Below are 24,836 nucleotides of genomic sequence, written 5' to 3'. Positions count from 1 at the left end.
GTGTCTGACAATTCTGTTCTTTACTATAGTTTCAACCAGTTTGCCTGGTACTGAAGTCAGACTTACAGGCCTGTAATTGCCGGGATCACCTGTGGAGCCTTTTTAAAAAATTGGCATCACATTAGCTATTGTCCAGTCATCTGGTACAGAAGCTTATTTCAATGATAGATTACGTACCACAGTTAGATGTTTGTAGGGGAAAGTCCTAGTTGCTGGGTTGATTGGAATCTTTCAGATCAGCCAATCACTTTCAAAGGAGAGGTATGGAGAAGATATTTGTCGTTTGGGTTGAATCACTGCAATGGACAGTAGCTACCTATGTGACGAGCCTGCAAACTAATGTCCCCATTTCTGTTGTCAGTGACCCCCCCCATAGTTCTGTTTTAACATGGCTTTAAATTAAAATAAAGTTGGGGTATTGGAAGGGTTTGACTTAAACACAGAAAGCCAAAGACATTGAAATTTAAGGCTTGACACTGGGGGGGGGGAAGGGGAGGGCAGAAGTGGGTGGCTAAACTATCTCCTGAACCACATGTAGGTCACCTGCTGTCCTTAGTCTGGCCTGTCTCTATACAGGGTTCTCTGTCCAGCACTTCGATTACCCCAAATGCTACCATATGTAGGAGCAGCAGAACTGAAGATGGTAGTTTGGGGCTAACTGAACCCCCTGTGTGGGTTCAGGTGAGAATCTGTTACTTACATAATCTGCCAAATCAGCCTCGAGACTAAATACTCCCCAAAAGCTTTTAGCTTTTTTGAAATCCTTTGCTTTGTCTAGCACAGCCGAAACTCGGCCCTCCCTTCTGTTGCTGAGCAGGACTGGAACAAGCAGATTGCATGTAGGCTGGCTTTCCCCATTAAGATGCATGTTGAATAATACATAAACTGTGTTATGAAGCAATTAGGGCTGCTGTTGGTGTACCTGATACAAACCCACAAAAACAAGGCAGTGAAAAGTTCAACCACCTAACAGTCTAGACCAGGGGTAGGCAACCTTTCAGAAGTGGTGTGCCGAGTCTTCATTTATTCACTTTAATTTTAAGGTTTTGCGTGCCGGTAATACATTCTAACGTTTTTTAGAGGGTCTCTCTCTAAGTCTATATTATATAACTAAACTATTGTTGTATGTAAAGTAAACAAGGTTTTCAAAATGTTTAAGAAGCTTCATTTAAAATTAAATTAAAATGCTGATCTTACGCCGCCAGCCTGCTCAGCCCGCTTCCAGCCTGGGGTTCTGTTCACCGAGGCTGGCAGTGGGCTGAGCGGGGCCTGTGGCCGGGACGCCGGCTGGCAAGGGGCCGGCAGCCGGGACCCCAGACCTGGGGGCGGGGGTGGTGTTCAGGGGTCAGGGCAGAGGGCTAGGGGTGTGTGTGGGGGGGTGCAGGGCGAAAGGCTGGGTGTGGGGGGGGTTCAGGGGTGATGGCAGAGGGATGGGGGCTGTGGGGGTGCAGGGCAGAAGACTGGGTGTGGGGGGGGTGAGGGCAGTGGGGGTGGGGGGGTTCAGGGGTCAGGGTTGGGGGTATGTGGGGATACAGGGCAGAAGGCTGGGTGTGTGGGGGGGCTTCAGAGGTCAGGGCAGAGGGCTGGGGTGCTCGGCTCGTGGGGGTGCTCCCAGCCCCCTGCCCTGAGCGGCTCATGGCAGGGGGCTGGAAGGGATATGCCCTGTTCCACCCTCTTCCCCAAGGTCCCGTCCCTACCTCTTCTCTGCCTCCTCTACGGAGCGCGGCTCTGCTCCGCTCCCGCTCCCCTTCGCAAGGGCCATCAGCTGATCGGCGCGGGGGGGGGGGAAGGAGGAGGGGCAGGAAAGCACCGCGCTGGGGGAAGAAGCGGGGGAGGGGCGAAGCTTGGCTGCTGCAGGACCAAGCTTCTGCCTCCTGCCGCCCGCAAGGGAGAGCGGTGGGTGGGGGGGGCTGAGTGGGGCTGGGGGCCGGGACCGAGGTAGGCAGCAGCGTGCCATGTTTGGCACGCGTGCCGTAGGTTGCTGACCCCTGGTCTAGACCCTCTATTCCTCCACTCACAGGCACCAGGGTGGATTTGATTTAAATCACTAGTCAGGAAGACTCGATTTAATCGGGGTTTTCTACATAAAAGTACATTCTTGTTGGTTGTTATAACCTTAATACATATTCTTCACAACTCAGAGATAGATGTAGGTTTCATTTTTAGAAAGTACACACTATACATTTTTAAACAGAGATTTATTTTTAAAACTTTTCAGATTAGTTTTACAGCTATATCAGGAAATGAATGATTATTTGGTTATTTCATTTACCAAAGGTAATTGAAGCAGATATTTATGAAGTCATTGGGACGTGAACTATCTCCAGTTCAACAGGTTAATCATTAATATTTGGAGGATTTTCTTGCCATGCTGTATTAGGAGAACATCACCAGACAAACATTTAAATTGTTTTATTTAACTAAAACAACAATGTTAAGTATTCTGGATTTTTTTCTTCAACAGCAAACATATAATATTTTAACAAAACAAGCATATGTCCTTCGCTTTTCACATTTATCTCCAGACTTCTCCTTGTCCAGATCCATTCCGCCCCCAATTCTATTCACTGAATTTTTTGAAACTTTGCGCTTTTAGAGAGAGGTAAGGGATTGACTCTGTGTACACAAATTTGCAGAGGGACAATAGAGTTGAGGTCTGTTATTTCTCACCTCTATATATTATTTATTTGTTTAAAAACATTTTTGCTGTTAACAAGCATGTTACCTTTGGAGACACAAATCCACAGTTCGAGAACTGCAAAACTAAGCATCTCTGATGGTATCTTCTAGACTGAGCACTGAGTCCCATTGGGTAGATAGAAAGATTAACCTAAATAATCTATACAGAAGCCTGTGGAACTCCATAAAATTGGGTCCCTAATCCATGAACTGTTGGAACTCATTTTATAAAACTTTTCTTAAACATTACATGAATATATTGTCTCATACTATAGAATTAGAATTTATAATCCCTATTCCATGATGAGATATCTTTGAGCTATAATGTATCTTGATTTAGATAGGTTTTTTCCTCAAAAAGCATTTTATAAAAAAGCAGATTTTTTTTTTTTAAATCACTGATTTTTATCCACCCTGACAGGCACACACCTTACCATACCACAACAACCACCTACTGCAACCGTAGCTCTGCCCCCTTTCCTCTTGTGCACACACCCCTTTACCTGATTAGTTTTAACCCTCCCCAAAACACTAGTACTTGGATGTTTGGTGTAATAGTGTTGGGAGAGGGTAGTTTACTAAAGGGCTGTGTGCAGAAGGATGGTTGAAGGGGGTGCTGGAAGGCTGGCGTTACTAGGAGATAGAGCTACATGCATGGTGTACAGTAGCTGTGGTATGGTAAGGTGTGGGCGTGTGGCAGGAAGAGCAGAGGGTATGTACTGCTAGGTGGCTTAACTTTTCATTGTCTTACTTTTGTAGGTTTGTGTCTGGCATGGGGTTGGTGGGTGTGTATGTTGCAAGCATGGCTCCTACACAGCAAAGTTTTTTTGTATGTTTCCTAGGTTTTTTGAATAGTTAATTAGGGAGGAGGGTTGGACTAGAGGTAGGATCAGCAGGGTGAGGCAAGTGCAACTACAGACAGCCTGTTTATCTGTCATTTCTTGTGTCTCACGTGCCAACAGCTGGGCACCAGCCCTGCTGTAGGATCACATCTGACAGAAGTGTAACTCCTAACAGAGAAGGCCTTGTGTGCCCATGCTGGCTGCCTCCAATCGGGCTTGTGTCTGCAGTGCATAAACTTCCAATTAGAACAAGAATAAAAGCTAAACATTTTTATTGGAAAAAAAACCCACCACCCTACTTGTTCCACAAGTTCTAGTCAGAATCCACTGCCTTTGCCAAATATGGAGTAGATACCTTGTGTAAGAGAGAGTGGTCAGCAGCTAAAAGTAGGACAGGAAAGGAAAACCTTACCCAGAGCCCAAATTTAAAAAAATCCTATGAAGAGAATTTCAGAAATCGGATTAATTCAGTGACACTGCACACTGCCTGGTAATCTGCTTGCAGAAAACAAGGAATTTATGCTCCATTTTAAACCCATCCCTAACTGTGGAGTGCTCTCAGGTAATTCCAGAATTTGTGTATTTTAGGGTATGAAATAATATTGAAAATTTGACAGAATTGGTCAGCCCTGGAATGGGGAGGGAAATGCAGCCTGTTTCATGATAGATCTGTCACAGCAGAGTGCAAGGAGAAAAAGTTCTAATGGCAGCTACTGCGCTGGGACGATTCTGAATCTGAACCTGAAGTTGTAATAGTTATTCACAAATATGAATTAATCTGAAATTTCAACAGAAACGTCATCTTCCTGACTCAGACTGGTGCAGTGGTGTAATGCCACAGTGACAGGCTCACTATATGGGGTTTGTTCTGGTTTTATATTAACCTTCAGATGTAGCCAAACTTGAAGCTGCTTTTTGTGTCCAGTAACAGAGAAGGGAGAAAGCAGGCATACCACACAACATAACTATTCTTGTGTGTAGCATCCATACAGTGTACCCCTCAAATCAAGCCCATCCCCTCACCCACATCAGCTAGAAACTTCAGCACTCCATTTGCCAGAGTCTTGTTTGAATGCAAACTGAGTAGAGTCATGCAGGTGCCTCTTAGATATATGTCCCACAGCGTTAAATATTTCATGGGGGTAAAAACACCACCTCCAGTGCTATTCTAGCTTAGCTTTTGATCCTGGATACTCTTCAACTTAGTCCTGGCTATCCTGTTAATTTCACTTGATTTAAGGGGAGTACTTTTTCTAACTAGTATTTTGGATGTCCCTCAGGTGTGGAAGATTCAGAGTGGGCAGTGTCTGAGGAGATTTGAACGAGCACACAGTAAAGGTGTCACCTGCCTCAGTTTCTCTAAAGACAGCAGTCAGATTCTTAGTGCTTCTTTTGATCAGACAATCAGGTAAGTTATACATTTGAGGGCTGTAATGTACAAGAAGCTCTAATAGAAGTTCCAAGTATTGTTTCTTCAGTCCACTTGCCTTAAACTCTTGGATGTTTTTAGCTTACATGAAAGCTAGTCCTTAATGTTTTTAACATTAATAAAATTACTTGGCTCTTTCCTCTTGAACAAATAGTTTAAATTTTTGCCCTTTCAATTTTTGTAACTTATTTTTGTGTTAACCTATTTTCATTCCAGTGTTCACAGCAGGTGCTAGCCATGATGTATTGTTTTATGTTTGTTTAAAAGCATTTCTGTCCTCAGATTCAGCAGCAGCCATTTCAGTACTTTTACACCTGTCATACATCCCAGCAAGAGAGGCCGGCTGAGCAGCGCTCATTGGCTTACATTCAAACTTTAGAACAACTGTTTCTGAAACTGGCTACAAGGCCAGTACTGCGACCTGATGGTCCCTGCAGATAATGGGATATGGGGCCGTTCTTGAGCACCAGTTCTGATTGAACCCAGTCACTACCATTTGACAGCTGCTGGTGGGTTATATGCAACAGTGGTCATCTCAGTTCATTTTCCTTGTGGATAAATGTAAAGTAATGCACAGTGGAAAAAATAACCCCAACTATACATACAATATGATGGGGGCTAATTTAGCTACAAGAAGTCTGGAAAAAGATCTTGGCGTCATCGTGGATAGTTCTCTGAAAATGTCCACGCAGTGTGCAGAGGCGGTCAAAAAAGCAAACAGGATGTTAGGAATCATTAAAAAGGGGATAGAGAATAAGACTGAGAATATATTATTGCCCTTATGTAAATCGATGGTACGCCCTCATCTCGAATACTGCGTACAGATGTGGTCTCCTCATCTCAAAAAAGATATACTGGCACTAGAAAAGGTTCAGAAAAGGGCAACTAAAATGATTAAGGGTTTGGAACGGGTCCCATATGAGGAGAGATTAAAGAGGCTAGGACTCTTCAGCTTGGAAAAGAGGAAACTAAGGGGGGATATGATAGAGGTATATAAAATCATGAGTGATGTGGAGAAAGTGGATAAGGAAAAGTTATTTACTTATTCCCATAATACAAGAACTAGGGGTCATCAAATGAAATTGATAGGCAGCAGGTTTAAAACAAATAAAAGGAAGTTCTTCTTCATGCAGCGCACGGTCAACTTGTGGAACTCCTTACCTGAGGAGGTTGTGAAGGCTAGGACTATAACAGAGTTTAAAAGAGAACTGGATAAATTCATGGTGGTTAAGTCCATTAATGGCTATTAGCCAGGACGGGTAAGGAATGGTGTCCCTAGCCTCTGTCTGTCAGAGGGTGGAGATGGATGGCAGGAGAGAGATCACTTGATCATTGCCTGTTAGGTTCACTCCCTCTGGGGCACCTGGCATTGGCCACTGTCGGTAGACAGGATACTGGGCTAGATGGACCTTTGGTCTGACCCGGTACGGCCTTTCTTATGTTCTTATGTGCCTTCTCCACAAAAGAGGGCTCCAGGCAGCTGCAGCCTGAGGAGAGTTTAAAAGGTTCTGTAGGGTCACTTGTGTCTGTCCTCCTAGGAGCAACTGCACAGAAGAAAGGCTGTGGCCATCGCGAACATGTGACATCACACCTGCCACAACTTTCTATAACCTCCCTCAATCAGTGAGAAGCACCTTGCCAACAGAGTTCCATCCTCTCTGCTTCCAGCAGGAAGCGTTGTGAGACCCCCCCCCCCCCCCAGACACACACACCTCCAGGAAGCAGCTCAGACTTTAACACCCTGGCCCAAGAAGCAGCTCCTCACTTACACCTTCTAGGAATAAGTGAAGTGGAGACCTTTCCCTACTGCAGGAAGGGCTGCACCTCTCTTACCCAATCCCAGACAGCTCAATGCCCCCATGACTGCTCTTGTTCTTGGAGCAGTGAAACTGTCCTCTTCGGAGAAGGCTTGTGCATGCAGGAGTTGGGCCTACTAGACTATGGGAACTCACCCTCGTAAGGAAGAAGTGACCACAAAACCAACCTTTTTCAAAAGTAAATGGCAAATTCCCTCTTTCAGCTTAGCCTTCTCTCAAAGCTTCTACCACATGTGCGTGCTTTCACGCCTCATAACTGCTCTATAAATTAGTCAAGCTAGTTTTTCTAGAGCCTGGGAATGAAAAGAGTTTTGATTTTTTAAGTAGTTGTTGGTTGCTTAGATGCTAATGTGACTGGGGCCATGTAAGTACCTAGATTAGGGGCTGGTGTCCATGTTACCAAAAACCTTAAGCATCAGTGGAATTCTCTTGGCAGTGTTAGCTGAGAGGTTAGGCATGAACTGTCCTTTTCATGCTCAGATTACTCCCTTCAGAACAGAGTTCTAGCACATTGTACTGCTTCTGCTGCCTAGGATAAACAAGACTCCAGGGTTCTCAGACTGGTGCTTTTCATGATCGCTAAATTCACCTTAAAACTAAAACAAAAATCTGTATTCCCCTGCCCATTCTTGGGGCTTTGTGTATACCTGAAACTACCTTTAACTAACTTTTTTTTTTTAATTGATTAGATTTCAAGTTGATGATGTCCCTTTACATTTTTCATGGTCAGATATTATATTTGGGGAAAGGGGTTTGTGATGACAAATGTATTATTCTAGATGCAGCCGTGTTAGCCTGTTTTATTACTTGCTCTGTACATCAGACAACAAACTAAATTCTTCCTTTATTTTACATCTCTGAATTGTACCTCTCTAGATTAATTATTGTATTACCATGTTTTTTTTAAATATTGTAACAGGATTCATGGCTTAAAATCGGGAAAAACTCTGAAGGAATTCCGTGGTCATTCTTCATTTGTTAATGAAGCTACTTTTACACAGGATGGTCACTATATTATCAGTGCGTCCTCTGACGGAACAGTGAAGGTAAAATGGCCACTTGCTTCTACGAGCCATGTATGGGATTGTGTTGTTCTGTTCTGTGTGTTGTAGCAAACTGGGGCATTTATTCTTAGAGATAATTTCCCTTAAAGGTACTTTTATCATAGCCAGGGCTCAGGCTTTGTCATTGGGCCCATGATATGTAGATTCCTGGATGCTACAAGGTGGTGTAGGGTCTAATGTATGCATTTCCCCTCGTTCAGAGAGTGATAAACACAATAAGACAAGTCTGGGTGATTTTAATAGCACCAGCATGGCCCAGACAGCAATGGAATCTGGATTTGATTACATGTCACAAGGATTAGTGGAACCTCTACTGCTGAGTCTGGACTTGTTGACACAGCAAAGAGGGAAGGTCTGTCACCCGGACCTTAGGTCCTTCTCTGGGCTGCATGACCTTTAGCTTTGGTAGAAGAAAGACTTTTGAAGTACAGAATCTACTGTCGTATTGTAGAAAAGAATTCACATGGATGTGCTATAGTCTTAAATGGAAAAGGTTTTTATTGTGGATTTTCTTGTATAATGTGGATTTTTATATGGCTCCAATTATATATTAGAGTATTTATTGTATGTTAAGAAGACACCTCTTTCATTATCTTCAGTTAAGTTTCATCTCTCAGCCTTACCAGAATGGCATGTACCTGTAGAGGGGGAAATCCATTTTCCTAATGATATGGTTAAGAAGTTTTTAAAAGACCCTAATAATTTATATCCTCAAGTAAGAACTCCTGTGTCCTCCTGGGATTTGAATGTAGCAGTAGCAAAATTAACGAGACCTCCCTTTGACCCTTTGGGGAGCTGTTCTTCATGTCCTCTATCTGTAAAAACAGTGTTTTCAATGCAGTCACTGCAGAGAAATGCATAAGTGACTTGCATGCATTAATGGCTGATCCACCATTCAGTGTTTCATAAGGATAAAGTTAATCTTCACATTCATCCTAAGTTTTTACCAAAAACAGTCTCTTGATTTTCACATAAATTAATTGTAATTTTAGCCAAAACCCCATACTCATAATGGGGAAACTAAATTACATGTTAGATGCAAGGAGAGTGTTATGTTTTTATTTCGACAAGACTAAATAGTTTAGACAGTCTTCAAGGCTGTTTATAACTTATGGACCAAAAAACAAGGGAAAAGCTATTTCTGAACAGACTCTTTCTAGATGAGTTAGGTATTTATGAAATTTATAAATTGAAAAGATTATCCATTCCTCAAGGCATCAGAACTCTTTCAGATAGATCGAAGGCAGCTTGCATGACTTTATTTGGACGTATTCCTCTGGTAGAAATATGTAGAGCAGCAACCTGGAGTTCTGCCCACAGCTTTACTAAACATTAGACTTTAGATTTGAAATCAAGATCAGATGGAAAGTTTGGTAGGGCAGTCCTGCCCTCCTTATTTGACAAGAACTCCAAGTCCCACCATCCTCGGTCAGAGTACTGCTTATTAATCTAGCTCGTGAGCGGGAATATGCAGAGGACGCTTAAAGGAAGAAATGAAGATTGCTTACCTATAATTGATATTCTTCAAGATAGACTCTGCATGTTGACACTACCCTCGCCCCCCCTTTCCCCACTACCTTGGAGTTAGTCCTGCTTACCGAAGGGCTTGGGGTTGGAACTGAGGCAATAAAGTGCCACTCTCCTTTTAAACCCTGGCCCTAGAATGTCTGGAGTTCAGTGAAGGGAGGCAAGGGAGGTATGTGGATGTGCCAACTGCTACCATGAGTAGAATTTTACCATTCAGGCTGCACTGGTCAAAGCACCCCCTGAGTGGGACTGTTCAGAGTCCATCTCAAAGAACCTCAGCTACAGGTAAGTAACCTTCATATTTGGATATCTTTCTAAATAAACCTGTTCTTGTTCACCCCGTAGTTATTAGGCTTGATTCAGGAATTGCTGGGTAAAATTTTCAGGCCAGTGCTATACAGGCAATTGGCCTAGATGATCATAATGGTCTTTTCTGGCCTAAAAATCTTTGAACCTATTGAATTACTGTTTTTGGTGTTCAATACTCTTTTCCCTCTAGTTTCAATAGACATTTTTTAAATGCTGAAAGCTACGTCCATAGTATCTCCTCCAAAAGCGTGGTGTCTTTTTAATTAAAATGCAGAAATGTGCCTGATCATAAAGTGCTTTCACTTTGTATTCTGCTCAATAGATTTGGAATATGAAGACAACCGAGTGCTCCAACACCTTCAAATCTCTTGGCAGCACTGCAGGAACAGACATCACTGTGAATAGCGTGGTTCTGCTGCCTAAAAATCCAGAACACTTCGTCGTTTGCAACAGATCAAACACAGTGGTCATCATGAACATGCAAGGACAAGTATGTGACCCCAGGCATGTCCCTTTGAAGCAGCTAGGAAAGAGCTTAACAAGTATTAGAATCAGGAAAAGATTTGTGACCCTTCCAAGCAGTGTAGTGGGTGAAATCCTGATCTCTCCTTTCAGTGGTAACTGCTGGGTACTCTGCCCTTCTGAAAATCAGGCTGATTATTTAGGCAACTAAATTCATGACCCCAGTATCTAATCGAAGCTAACTTTGTTAGAGTAGCACTGTTGCTGTCACATGTGAATCCTGTTAACCTTTCTTTGGGTTTTATAGATTGTAAGAAGCTTCAGCTCTGGTAAGAGAGAAGGAGGTGACTTTGTTTGCTGTGCTCTTTCACCACGTGGCGAATGGATCTACTGTGTGGGTGAAGACTTTGTGCTGTACTGTTTCAGCACAGTGACTGGCAAGCTGGAGAGAACTCTGACCGTGAGTACTTAGCACAAGCTATTTGAAAGTAAACATGAAGTAGAATCTGTGTTCTTATCAGTTCTAGAATATTCATGCAAACATAAATTCCATAGTGACCACTTACAGTAACTCCTCACTTAACGTCGTCCCGGTTAACTTTGTTTCGTTATGTTGCTGATCAATTAGGGAACATGCTTGTTTAAAGTTGCGCAGTGCTCCCTTATAACGTCGTTTGGCAGCTGCCTGCTTTGTCCACAGCTTGCAGAAAGAGCAGCCTGTTGGAGCTAGCTGGTGGGGGCTTGGAACCAGGGTGGACCGGCAGCCCCCGCATCAGCTCCCCTAAGTTCCCTGCGTGGCAGACGCCCAGCAGGCTATCAATTGCTGGGCAATTCAGCTGTCCCTCCCCCCACTGCCCTGTGCTGCTCCTGCCCTCTGTCTTGGAGGTGCTCCCAGGAGCCTCCTGCTTGCTGTGCAGAGGGCGGGGAAGAGGGGTGCTAATGTCAGGGTGTCTCCCTGCTCCTGCACCCCATCTCCATAGAGTGGGGGGTACATGACAGGGCTCAGGACGGAGGGAGCTTGCTGGCAGCAGGTGCTGTCTCAACTTGCTGATCTACTTAAAAAGGCAGTGTACTTAGAGTGGAGTCAGCGTACTTAAAGGGGAAATGTGCGTCCCTCTCACACACGGTGTGCGTCTGTCTCTCTCTTACATATATATATATATATATATATATATATATATATATATATATATATACACACACGCGCACACACACACCTCTCTCTCTTTCTCTCTGCCATGCTGTGTCTCCTTCCTCCATTTGTGCTGCCTTGTAGAGTGTGAGGCTGTCTTAACAACATGTTAACCCTTGAGGGCTCGGCCGAGTGCTAGTTCATCATTTAGCAGTGAGGCATTCCCTGGGTAATATCCCACCTCTGACTCCACCACCTCAATCAAGCTTCAAAAAAAGGTCACTGGAACCTTAACACTCCCCCCCCCCCCCCCCCCCCCATTTACATCAATTTTTATGGGGGAATTGGATTCGCTCAACATCGTTTTGCTTAAAGTAGCATTTTTCAGGAACATAACTACAATGTTAAGTGAGGAGTTACTGTACTCCCATGACAAGTGCCCTCAGGTGGTGGTTGTAAGGTTGGTCCTGAGTGCTTAGCTAAAGGTCTGGGTTATTTTGAGAAAAATGCATTTAAAAATAAAAATAGATAGTTTTAGCTAGAATGTAGCCACAAACTCCTTAAAAGATTTTTGAAGTAGTTGTGATTATATACTGTGATTTAACCCTGCACTTTCCACAAGTTAGTGGGAGTGAAAGTGCACACACTTCTATTACAGTTTGTGTTTGTACCCACATTAGGGGTGTGACTCTTCCACTTTGCATTCTGAGTGGCTGGGTTCCATAGACTGGCTCTTGTGGGTGGGTGGGTGCTCAGATGTAACCCAGAGAGCGCTAGCTGCTCTAGAGCCACACCTGGAGTGGAGAGGGGAATCGGGCCAAACAAGGTCCTTGACTGGGCTGGAGACTAGGCACAGGGCACAAGCTGTGGCAGAACAGAGCAGGACCGTTCCCCACCATACCCAAAGAGTAGTTTGGGATAGCTCTGGAAAAACAATCAGTTAGAGTCTAAAGTCAGAAGGGACTATTAAGATCCGCCAGTTTGCTCACCTGCATAACATAGGCCAGAGAATTGTACCAAGTGATTCCTGCACCAAGCCTTTCATTGCTGGTTGATCTAGAGTAGCTCTCTTAAAAAGATCCAGTCTTGATTTGGAGAGTCCCTCACACCCGCTAAACTGCTCCACTGGTTAGTTACCCTCCAAAACAAATTGTGCTTCACTTCCTGTTTGAATGTGTCCTGCTTCAGCTTCCCATCTGCAGTGTTACTCCTCTACTGTCAGAAAGTTTACCCACCCTGTTCTAAACCATGATCCAGTTATCTCATAACCTTCTCTTGGATGAGCGAAAGAAATTGAGCTACTTAAATGTCAGACCATTTTTGCCCAGAATGATCTTGATCTTAATAATGGAATGATTTGGACTCCTCAGACTTTCCAGAGACACTGAAATATTGTGCATTTTAAGAAACTATTTTTGGATGAATAGTAACTTTTTTTTTTTTTTAATTTCCAGACAAATACAGTAAAATGGACTTAAGGTTGAGAGTACATGTAATGTAGTGTAAAATACTTTATACGAATGGTGTAATGGTCCCCAGACAAGCCTTATAAACCCAGAGGTTACAATTTGTATTAAGGTTCAATTTATAAATAGTTTATAAAGGATTAATAAATGATAGTTGCTATAAGCACATTACAGCTATGAATAGTTATAAGCAGACCATCAGAAGAACAGATTTAAAGATTATTATTAAAGCTAACAGTTAAATCATATAATACACAGATTAAGGAAAGAGTGTCTGTACATCTGGGTATAGTGCATAAATTATCCAAAAGTACAAAGTTTGGTTTAAAACTCATAAAATACATGTTGTACATAATCTGCAATAACCCAAATTTAGGCTAATAAATTTAATGATACAGTTTAGATATTAATATCCAAATGTTCAGGTACATCACTCATAAATGTTTATACTAAGTGTTGGTTGTGGAAAGCAAATATAGTAGATTATCCCTCAGTAATCGAGCATTTAGAGAAGTATTCCAGTTACTTTCCTGACTTTGCTTCTCCACGGCACTCCAGCTCCTCTCTCCTGGTATTGCCAATGTCCAGTGATGTGTTCTAAATACATGTCCCTCCACTACCTGATGGCATCCAATACCATGAGTTGCCACATCAGCCAAGCGTAGCGCTGACAGATTCCGCATTTCCGCAACACTCGCTCATTACTGGGGTCCCATGTGCCCAGGGCTCCGACAGTCAGTGTGTGTGTTTGAACCTCGTAACCCCTAGCTCTAAAGGCGTTGGCGAGAGTGGCGTATTTCTCCACCTTTCGAGCTCGGGCATTGCAGAAGGCCAGGGTCCTGTTCTCAATGGCCACGGTGATGTCCACACCATGACGATCTGGTCGCAGTTGGCTGTCCATTCCAGGGATGGCTGAGTTCACGGCCACCTTCCCCAGAGGTGGTGGGATGGCTCTGACTAGGCAGTCTTGGATGGCGTTGTGTCACAGCTGCCTGTCATTGGTCTGGAATGGGACTTGCAGCTACACAAGATGTGGGGTGGGGTCTCATTGGCATAGCCACACTTCCTGCGTCGCTTGGCCCTAAATTACTGACATGCACTCTGAACCTTTACTCATCTTACTGTTGCTTTTGCCTGAGAATATTATTTGGTTTGAGGCGATGTGTAGAGAAGACTTGCATCCATTTTTTTTCTGTTCATCCTGTAGGTTCATGAAAAGGATGTAATTGGCATCGCTCACCATCCCCATCAGAACTTGATTGCTACCTACAGTGAAGACGGCCTCTTGAAACTTTGGAAACCATAACTGTTTTTAACTAGCTTTGGAGCATGCTTCTTAAATGAAGGGCTGAATGTGTTTGTTCATGCTTTTATGAGTCCAAATATGCTGAGTATAATTTTCAGTTCAGGAGCCCAGAACTGTTTTTCAGTACTTGGTCTAAATTAGCAGTACAATGTCAGTGGATAGAACACTTTCATTAACCCTGTATCTGGGTAGTTAAAGCAGTTTAATTGCTGTAGAAGTGATTATTCTGTCTTGTGAAGTCTGTACCTTTCCTTTGTGCTGTTTATAGATGGAAAAACAACCATCAATTTATAAATGATTGACTTTCTAAAATGTGTAGCAGATGGCTCATTTCTTTCTTTCAGGGAATGAGAATGGAATAAAGAGGAGGAGAGAGTCTCCACCTTAGCAAAGATGGATTCTATTGATCCTAAGCTACCTTGCTTTTTCAGGACAAAAGTCTTCTAATATAGTGGGGTTTTCTGCTGCATTTATATTATACCAACTATCTAACTTTGATCCTCATTTAACAAAGTAGCCTTCTGGCTTCTATGCAGCAGAACCACCCACAGACAGCTTACATGACAAGAAGCTGCACACGTGGGCTTTGCTCCCAGCAGAGAGGTGCATAACTGCATTCTGACTACCTTAGAAAACAGGTTGAAGCCACCCTGAAGAAAGGATCAATACAGGCTTCTGTGTGCATCTTTAATAAATTACTTCCAGCTGTCCCATCACTGTATTACTAGGTCTAGCAGCAGCAGCACTCCAGCTTCACACACCCCCGCCCTCCTCCTTTTCTCTTCTCTTCCCCCCCCACCCTCCCAAGCTAGCTAGTTTGAGCTTAAAGCACCACTTAATTCAAGCTAGATATTTATGTATGGGATAGGTTTCAGGTTGGGGCAACATTCAAGATCTACTTCAAGCTAACACTGCAGTGAAAACAAGCCTTTAGACCTGTCAATGGGTACATCCAGACTACCTGCCGGATTGGCGGGTAGCAATCGATTTATCGGGGATCGATATATCGCGTCTCGTCGATGTGATATATCGATCCCCGAATGCGCTCCCATCGACTCCGGAACTCCACCAGGGCGAGCGGCGGTAGCGGAGTCGACGGGGGAGCCGCAGCTGTCGATCCCGCACCGTGAGGACGGGAGGGAAGTCAAAATAAGATAAGTTGACTTCAGCTACGTTATTCCCATAGCTGAATTTGTGTATCTTACATCGACGCCCCCCCCAGTGTAGACCAGGCCAATGTAACAAACTGTGCGCTGTTTTCATTTGAGATAACGCAGTTTCCTGCAAACAATCACCAATGTCTTTAAAAGCTGTCTACGGTTCTTTGTTTTCATGGTACAGTCTTTTCTATGCACTTGTTCCAAAATATAGATTTAATTTTGTTTTCACACACAAACATTTGCTTGGATCTCTAGTACACTATTTCCTGTCTTCATCTTTGTATTGAATGCTTTATTCCTAAAGGAGTCTTTGGAACCACAATAACTTCCCTATAACTAATAGACAGTAGGTCCAGTTCAGACTGTCATCTGCTGGGTGGTATTATTAAGAAGGCAACTGGACCCCTTTGAGTTGTTACATCCCCAGCGGCTTTGTCTTTTGGTTCATACTGAGCTATGAGAAGATGCACCAGAAGTACTTCATCATAAAGAAACTATCCCCGTTGGAAAAGGCCCTGTTCATTAAAACTGTAGTGTTCAGTTCCTGTTAGTTTGTGTGGTTCTGTTTTAAAAGGAGTTTTTACTTCATCAGACATAGCAATATTTTAGAGAGCAGAGTGGTTACTTTCCTACCTCTATAATTGGTAATTTAGACGTTTCTGGGGATATTTATGCTCTTTTACATCAGCCACTCATGGAGCTGAAAATGAAAATATTTAAGAAGGATCATCTGTACCTCATGTGTCCTTACTATGCTTTAACACAGGGACCTGCAAGCCCTTAGCCTTCTTTTTGGAGAAAGCCCCCTAACACACTGTAAAGTGCCCTTTCTCTTCACCCCTCCCCGGGTTCTTGTCACGCAGACAGCAGAAGTCCAAAGTGCATCTGGTCACCCCCTGTCAAAAAGGGTATTGCAGAATTAAAGGAGTGATGAGAGAGGAGGCAAGAATGATCAGGACAGTGGTTCTCCCCAGAGCTTGTCTTGATGGCCATGTAATAAAAAAAATCTCCTGGGTTTGTGAAACCATCAACTTGAAGAATTCATTGAGTTCTTTGGTACAGACGGATGCTTGATCTCCAAGTGGCTCAGTGGTCCTTCCTTTACTGGCTGTGCCTGTAGCTGAATCGTGCCAGTTACTGCCACAGCCCCTTTGGATTACTGCAGTAGCTGACAAGCAGTTGGAGGGGGTGCTTTGCAATGAGTGCTGGAAAGGAAATTCAGGCTGCAGGTGAAAGATCCATAGAAGGGTGACGTTCCCCTCTGGTGTTATCCGGTGATCTGCTAGGTCACTCCAATCCTTGACTCTGGGAGCCAGCCTTACCCTGCTCTGCTGTGAGAACCCCACTCCTGGGCTGGTCACGCACAGCCTCTGGCATGTAACTGCTCCTTGGATTGTGCAACCGAACGACACCAGCCAATATCTCCAGTCCCAGACACAACCCTAGGAACCTCTGTCTTGCAGTGTCCAGTTATCCCTGCTGGACACTGCAAGCTTATATTAGTTCATCAATTTAACAAAGAAATGTATATGTACCAGGCTTGTTATTCCAAGAGGAGTCTCTGACACGCTTTAAACCAAACGCACTGCTTCAGGTAGAACAAACAAACAGATTTATTAGCTATAAAGAGATTTTAAGTGATTATAAGTCAAAGCACAAGAAGTTGGATGTGGTCACATGAAATAAAAGCAAAACACATTCTAAGCTGCTCTTAATACTTTCAATGCCCTTACAAACTTAGATGCTTCTCACCACAGGCTGGCTGGTTGCTCTTCAGCCAGGAGATCCCCTTTGATCAGCTCTTGGTGGGGGTGTCTGTAGATGTAGGTGGGAGAGAGCATGGCAAACGTCTCTCCCTTTTACCATGTCCTTTCTTCCCTCTTGGCTTTGCGCCCCCCCCCCTTCAGGGTCAGGTGAGCATTACCTCATCGCAGTCCCTGACTGACCAAAAGAAGGGGGGTGACTCACTTGAGAGTCCAACAGATCCTTTTGTTGCTGCCTAGGCCAGCGTCCTTTGTTCCCGTGAGGCTGGGCTGGCTTTGTCCCATACATGCCCTGATGAGGTTTGAACTGCCTCTCTGCTCTTGGAGAGTTTTTACCTGGGCTTATTTTAAGCCATGAAGACACATTTTCAGCCTCATAACTATATACATGAAATTACAACCTGTAACATCATTGTAACAACAATGCTCAGTGCGTCATGAGTCTTCCAAAGACACCTGACATGACAAACTTTGCATTGGATACCACACAATCATTTTACAAGGATGAACATGGGGGTGTAGGGTGTTCCCCTGAGGTACAGAGCGTCACACCTTCCCCCTTTGTTTACTGCAAGAGAGTTAGTCACTGACTAGCTTGAAGGCAGTTTGTTACAGTTCTCTTGGCACCCAGCCATCAAGGCCATGAGACAGCATGCCTCAGTTTCCCCATTCACACACAGCAAGCCAGGTTTTTAATGGTTTCTCTGCTGTGATAAGCTTTAAGCCTGTTTACAGATATTAATTGAAAAGTAGCATTAGCATAAGATTTAACATCCATGTCAAAATTCTTATCCCCAGAACTTAACATTAATACCAAAATTTTTATCACAGATGGGTATTTACAAGCATCTTTATGATGCCACGCCCTCTGTTCAGATAGTGTAGTTTGAGGCTATTTTGTTCATTACCCAGGGTGTCCTTCGATGCTTTCCCATGTAATCAGTCACTGGCTTTTCTTTCCCTCCAGTGTTCCCTTCTGTGTGGGCTCTTCATTTAATCATATTTCTGGCATTTTGATATCGCAGGGTCTGGCAAGGTAAGGGTCCAGGGGGAGCCTGCACATTGACTGGCCTTTTGGGGAGCAGTCTCCCAACCCCAGGACTGTATATATACAGAAAATCCAGCTCCCTTTTGGGGGTTCCCTGCCCCCTAGAGGGCTGTGATCTGTGCTCTCTGGGCTAGGTGTGTTTACCCTTCGATCAGATGCACCTTTTCCCAGCAGCTTTCCCATAACTGCTCTCTGTGTCTCACCAGCCTGGGGGAAAACACCCCCCTCTCTGTCAGTTGGGTCATTTGTATTCTGGCAAACTACCACCTGGCAATTTCCTGGTCCCAACTCCTCTGTTATCACAGGCATTGGAGCTGCATCTTGATTTAAAGAAACACAGTTACTTTCCAAAAACTTTTCAGAAATAGCATCCTGAAAAATGAGGACCTGGATTGGGGTACCCTCTGCCACCCACTTCTCTGTCCCTGAGAAGTGTGACTGCTCCCCTCCAGGAGGTCAGGTACACGGTTCCTTCTCAAAACCTGGGTCACAGGCTGAGTGCCTGGGTGCACAGATGCTGACCCAGCCATACTCCTAGTGTCCTGGGCACCCTGCCCCAAGTGACTAGTGAGGAGACATTCTTGTACCCCCACTATTCCTTCCCCAGTTTCCTCCTCTGGGGCCCCTCCTAAGGCACATTTCTCTGTGCTCCCTAGGAAGGGTTCTGTCTCTTGTTCAGCAGCCAAACTGCCAGCTAACAACTGGGACAGTTTCCTTAATCACTGACAGCACCTCTCCTGCCCCTGTGCCTGAGGGGATGTTGTCTTCTGCGGGAAAGGAGCTAGTCTCAGCCCCTCCCATACTTGGAAGAGCCCTGCTTCCCTGTGTTAGAGTCACAGGCCTTGGCTACACTTGCGAGTTACAGCGCTGTAAAGCCGCCCCCAGCGCTGTAACTCACTCCCAGTCCACACTGGCAAGGCATTTGCAGCGCTGTATCTCCGTGGTTGCAGCACTGCATGTACTCCACCTCCCCGAGAGGAATAGCGAGTATTGTGCTGCTACTGCGGTGCCAGTGTGGCCGCCCAGTGCGCTGTGAATGGCCTCCAGAATTATTCGGCAGTATCCCACAATGCCTGTTCTAGCCACTCTGGTCATCAGTTCAAACTCTACTGCCCTGGCCTCAGGTAACCAACCATGTGACCAACCCTTTACATTCCCCGGGAATTTTAAAAATCCCCTTCCTGTTTGCTCAGCCAGGCGTGGCGTGGAGTGCTATCAGCGAATCTTTCCAGGTGACCATGCCTCCACGCGCCAAGTGAGCCCCAGCATGGAGCAATGGCGAGTTGCTGGACCTCATCAGTGTTTGGGGGGAGGAAGCTGTACAGTCCCAGCTGCGCTCCAGCCGTAGGAATTACGATACCTTCGGGAAGGTATCAAAGGACATGATGGAAATGGGCCATGACCGGGACCCCTGCAGTGCAGGATTAAAGTGAAGGAGCTGTGGAGTGCCTACCGCAAAGACTGCGACACAAACAGCCGCTCGGGTGCTCCCCCCACGACCTGCCGATTCTACAAAGAGCTGGATGCGATACTTGGGGTTAACCCCACCTCCACTCCGAGCACCACCATGGACACTTTAGAGCCGGTGTGGGGGGGGGTGAGGAGGAAGAGGAGGAAAACGGGAGTGAGGGTGGTGGGCCGGATGGAGAAACCCCGGAATCCCTGGAGCCATGCAGCCAGGAGCTCTTCTCGAGCCAGGAGGAAGGTAGCCAGTTGCAGCGGCCGGTACTTGGTGGAGGACAAACAGAAGAGCACGTTCCCGGTAAGCGTTTTTTGTTTTTTTTCAGGAAGGAATTTTTTCAGTGCAGGCTCTTTGGGAGAGGAGGGTTAGGCATGCATGCCTAGATGCGGAATAGTGCATTGATGTGGTTTATCACATCGCGGTAATTGACCTCGGTAATCTCCTCGAATGTCTCATCCAGAACGTGTGCAATGCGCTTGTGCAGGTTTATTGGGAGAGCCACCGTGGTCCTTGTCCCAGCCAGGCTAACGTGTCTGCGTCACTGTGCCGCGAGGGGCAGGGGGACCATTTCTGCACACAGGCAAGCTGCATATGGGCCAGGGCGGAAGCTGCATAGCAGTAGAAAACCCTCCCTTGCTTCCCAGGTCAACCTCAGCAGCGAGATATCGTCCAGGACGAACTCCTGTGGAAAATGTTGGGACAGTGTTCAGTGTAGGTGCCCCCTGAAGCTGTTGGCTCTCCCCAAGGCACAGAAACCCAGAGCACAGTGCAGCCCTGAAACAATCAGTCCCCCTTACTCACCATTTTGAGGCTCCCGTGGGATATGTGTGCTCTGTTTCCGACGGGAAAATTATGCTATTGTGTAGACCCTGTGTGTTTTCTACTCCTTAAGTGCAGGGGGAATCATTACTCTGTCTGGTATAAACAATGCTGCCTCTGTTAAATGTTGCATTTTGCCTATACAGCAGCATCAACCTTGAGACCTCAGCCATCCCTCTTATCGCCTGCTCAGAGACTGCAAAGACTCAGGAAGAGACCGCGAAAAAGCAAAGAAGACATGCTGCAAGAAGTGATGCGGCAATCTATTAAAGAGAATGAGAAAGCACAGAACTGGAGGGAGAGAGAAAGCAGGATCCGCCAGGAAAACGCAGCGCACCGGCGGCAAAGCACGGAGCACCGGCAGCAAAGCACGGATCGGCTCATAAGCATCCTGGAGCGCCAAGCAGACGCTATCCAGGAGCTCGTAGCCATGCAGAAAGAGGAGCAGTACCGCAAACGCAAATGCCACCCCCCCCGATAGCACCTTTTGGGCTCTTCCGCTTTTACAGGAGATTTGGGATAGGAATTACCAGTAGAGGAATGTTTTTGGGTAAGAGAATGTTTAGCTCCCAACCCCCTCCCCTCTTCCCAGGGGAAAATGGGATCCTCCCTATCAGTTTTAAACCCCTCTTTCTGTGGCCTGCCCTCAATAGATGCCTGATTCTGCTCGATGGCATCCGCTAAAAAAGCCATCTCCTCCACAGACTTTACATCTTTGTCCCATAGACACTGCTTCACATCAGCCTTACACATGCTTAGGAAATGCTCTTGAGCAACAAGATCCAACATCAGCGCCGGCTCTAGGCACCAGCAAATCAAGCAGGTGCTTGGGGCAGCACATTTGCAGGGGGCAGCATTCTGGTTTTTTTTTTTTTTTTTTTTTTTTTTTTTAAAACTCACTTCCTGCCCTCTCGCAACGCTGCAGAAGTGGAGAACCCATGGGATCCTGGGACCTGTAGTTCCTTGCCTAGCTCCCTGCCTATAGAGCCAGCCCTGGAGCAGGGAAAGAACTACATTTCCCAGCAATCCCTTGGCAGCTATCAACAGGAAAGGGAGGGAGGGAGGTAGCTGAGCTATGCTGCAGCTGGCTGTGAATGGAGAGCTGGCTGCTAGAATGGGGTGGCACTGTGAGTGGGGGACAAGTGTGCCCAGCCCAAGGAGTAGAAGGCTTTGCCCCAGATATCCCCTTCAGAAGACTTCCCCAGACTGGATTAGGGATACTGGTGTGACCTCACCTTGCAGCCCCCAAAGAAGGAATTGGGTGGACTAAAGGGACAGTGCACCTCTCTATCTGAAGCCTAGCAAGGGAGGTACATGGATCCCACTAGAATTTAAAATGAAAAGTAAGGGAGGGGAGGCTCTGCTAGAGGACCTGGACAGCTTTAGATACAGTACCAGGCACGTAGGAGGATTTCCACTTCTGAGCCATGGAAGCAGAAATTGACTTTTCCTTTCCAGATATAGCTAATATTCAGAAAGGGAATCCAGCACCTGCCTTCCAGATTTGAACACCCTCAAAATTCAGGAGTGCTCAAGGGCAATTTGGGCAGCTGTTACTTCATTTCTCCCAAATCAAATATACTGATCCACTGTAACTTGCTGTAGAAAAGGTAGGATAAAATTGAGCAAGAAATGCTTCCCAGTGGTTATTAGGACTGGAATTGCTATTTTCAACAGCCATTGCTTTTTTTTTTTTTTTTTAGTTTTAATTTTATTTCTTTGAAAGGAAGACAGTAATATTGCATTGGCAAATTCCCCATAGAAACAAAGAATGGAACAAAAGAATAATAAAGGCACCTCAACTTTTCCTCATTTATGTAGGACAGTCTTATAATATGCAGCCAGATATCCTCCAATCATACAAGCTGAAAGTTGTTCCACTTTACTGCAGTTCTGTAACCATATGGGAACCAATCCTGTCTGTGTTCTGTGCACATCCAAAATTCCTCCTGAATGAGCCGCCCTGGGAGCTAGTTACCAGTGACCCAGGGCTGGGACAGCAGGAGGGTGCAGGTTGGGAGGGAGAGCCCAGGGCTGGGGCAGCAAGGAGCGGGGGGGGGAGGGGAGCCAAAAATTTTTTTGCCTGCGGCGGCCAAAAACCTAGAGCCGGCCCTGTCCAACATTCCCTTAATTCTTTCCACCTGTTTATCCCTCACCCATTTTCCCAACTAATCTTTCATTTTGTTTACATATCCCCCATTACTCGTACCAATATCCCTCTTAAGATTCCTAAATTTAACTTTCTCCGTTTCAGGGTGTGATAAAGTTCCTCCTCTGCCTTGGTGGGTTCTGCGCTTTCTGGCGGATTTGCTCAACTCAGAGGTTCACAGCAGTCCTCAGTTTGGCTCCTTTCGTTACTGGCACAAACCTGCCGTTCACTTGGCTAACCTCATCACTGGCCTGCGTGGGGAAAAGGAGAACAATCCCCAGAGTCTCTGCTGGCCCACCTAATAGGTCAGGGGACAGGCCAGAGACCTTCCCCTCTGGTTGGACCCACAGTCCAGATCAAGTCCTCTTATATCAAATAGGGAGTTGGGGGGAGAACCCAGGCCTGCCCTCTACTCCGGGTTCCAGCCCAGGTCCCTGTGGATTGCAGAGGTCTATAGTGTCTCCTGTAACAGCTGTGTGACAGCTACAACTCCCTGGGCTACTTCCCCATGGGCTCCTCCCAACACCTTCTTTGTCCTCACCACTAGACCTTCCTCCTGATGTCTGGTAATGCTTGTATTTCTCAGTCCTCCAGCAGTACGCCTACTCACTCTCAGCTTCTTGCACCTCTTACTCCCAACTCCTCACATGCACCCCTCACTGACTGAAGTGAGGTCCTTTTTAAACCAGGTGCCCTGATTAGCCTGCCTGTCTTAATTGATTCCAGCAGCTTAATTGGCTCCAGGTGTCCTAATTAGCCTGTCTGCCTTAGTTTGTTCCAGCAAGTTCCTGATTGTTCTGCAACTGACAGTTACCTTATACAGGGAAAAGGGACCTGCTTAACCTGGGGCTCTTTCTATCACTCTCCTGTAGCCCCCTGGCCCGACCCTGTCACAAGGGGTAATCTGAAAACTTCCCAAAACAGTATCTTTAAATTTACAATAGTCTAAAGCCTCTTCAATGGGCATTCCATTGAATACATTTTGAACTTTACCAGTTCATTTCATAATGAGGATAAGAACTCTCTCATCATCAGGGATTTCATGTATTACACACAGCCTTTTGAAGGTAGTCAGATATTCAGCAATATCCTCTTCACTGTATTCAGGACATAATTATTCCCATTTGTGGATTTTTGGGGGGATGGGGGGGGGGGGGGGGGGGGGGGGGCGCGTGTTGGTTCAGCTTCTCTAGCAGGTCCAGTTGGTGTTTTTGCTCTTTCTCTACGCTCTCTTACTTTCTTCTCTCTTTTTCTTCCATAGCCCTTCTGTGTGCAGCCTCCTCTCTGGCTGCCTCTGCTGCCATAGTTTCCCTAGCTGCAGCTGCTTCTTTGAGCCTCATTTCTGCCTGCCACATTTGAAACTCGCAGTCCTTTTCCTTCTCTGCAGCTTCTAGTCTGGCCAGCAGTGGCGGGTTTACAATGGCTCCAGTGGCTCCATGGAGCCGGGCCTATGCTCAGAAGGGACCCCGGCCTGCTCCATTTGCACTGCACCCCGAGACACCACTGGCTCCCCCGGCCCACCACTTGCTCCTCTCGGCCTGCCTGCCGGCTGGCTGAGGGCTCCTCTACCTGCTCAGACCCGTGCTCCTCTGGCTCTGGGCAGTCTCTGCTTCCCACCAGCTGTGGCGCCCCACCTGTCTCCCTGGAGCTGAGCCACCTGGGACTGGTGCAGAAGCCTGGCCAGTCTCAGCCAGGGGAGCAGAAAGACAATATAGGGGAGCTTGACTGGGCCCATCCAGTCAAGTGCATCTTGAGGAAGCCTGGCTGACCACGCCACTCCCGAGGGGTCGGAGTGGATTTCCGGCCCTGGCACCAGCCCAGGCTGCGCTGCCGACTCACCTCCCAGCAGGAGCGGTGAGTGTGGCTGGGAGGCAGGGTGTGCGGGAGTGGGTCTCTTGGGGAACTGGGGGGGGGGGGGGGGGGGAGGGGGGGGGGAAGGGGGGTGTGTGTTGGGGCATTAGGAAATGGGGGTTCTGTGTGGCAGGTGCTGGGCAGTTGTAGGGGGGCTATGGGCAGGGGTGGTGCTGTGCATTTGTGGGTGGGTCAGGGGGGCTCTGGCCATAGGGAGTTGGGCATAGGCCTGCCCCTAAGGGGAAGGGGCATGCTGGCTGCACAGGGCCAGGCAGGCCACTGTGTGTCTGGCAACTGCCATTTGTAAATACCCTCACATTGGGCAGAGTGGGGCTGCCCCTGCCATGCCCCATAGCCTCTGGCTCACCCCTCTGGGAACTGACCTCCCCGCGCCATGCTCCACTGCCTCCATAGTGGCCCACAAGTACGTTTGGCACTAGGCCCACAAAAGGTTAATGGGCCCTGCTGGCCAGCTCTAGTTTTGTAGCTGCCTCACTGGTAGTCATTTTTCTGCTTTCTTGTGGTAATTTCCCTCACCTACAATAAACAGA

The 24,836-nt window shown here is 46.2% G+C and overlaps 1 protein-coding gene across 1 annotated transcript in view; it reads left to right on the top strand.

Annotated features, from left to right (window-relative positions):
* Positions 1-14,345, top strand: part of SMU1 (SMU1 DNA replication regulator and spliceosomal factor) — a 28,008-nt gene extending 13,663 nt beyond the window's left edge. The window contains exons 8-12 of the mRNA XM_024203059.1: positions 4,802-4,929; positions 7,687-7,813; positions 9,990-10,157; positions 10,437-10,589; positions 13,935-14,345. Coding sequence (XP_024058827.1) covers positions 4,802-4,929; positions 7,687-7,813; positions 9,990-10,157; positions 10,437-10,589; positions 13,935-14,033 — 675 coding nt within the window. The 3' untranslated portion in view covers positions 14,034-14,345. The remainder of the gene's footprint in view (positions 1-4,801; positions 4,930-7,686; positions 7,814-9,989; positions 10,158-10,436; positions 10,590-13,934) is intronic.
* The last annotated feature ends 10,491 nt before the right edge of the window (positions 14,346-24,836 follow it).

Source organism: Terrapene carolina, unplaced genomic scaffold (assembly GCF_002925995.2).
Source record: "Terrapene carolina triunguis isolate 2854851 unplaced genomic scaffold, T_m_triunguis-2.0 Scaffold94, whole genome shotgun sequence".
NCBI lineage: Eukaryota > Metazoa > Chordata > Testudines > Emydidae > Terrapene > Terrapene triunguis.
This window is presented reverse-complemented; position numbering and strand designations above follow the sequence as displayed.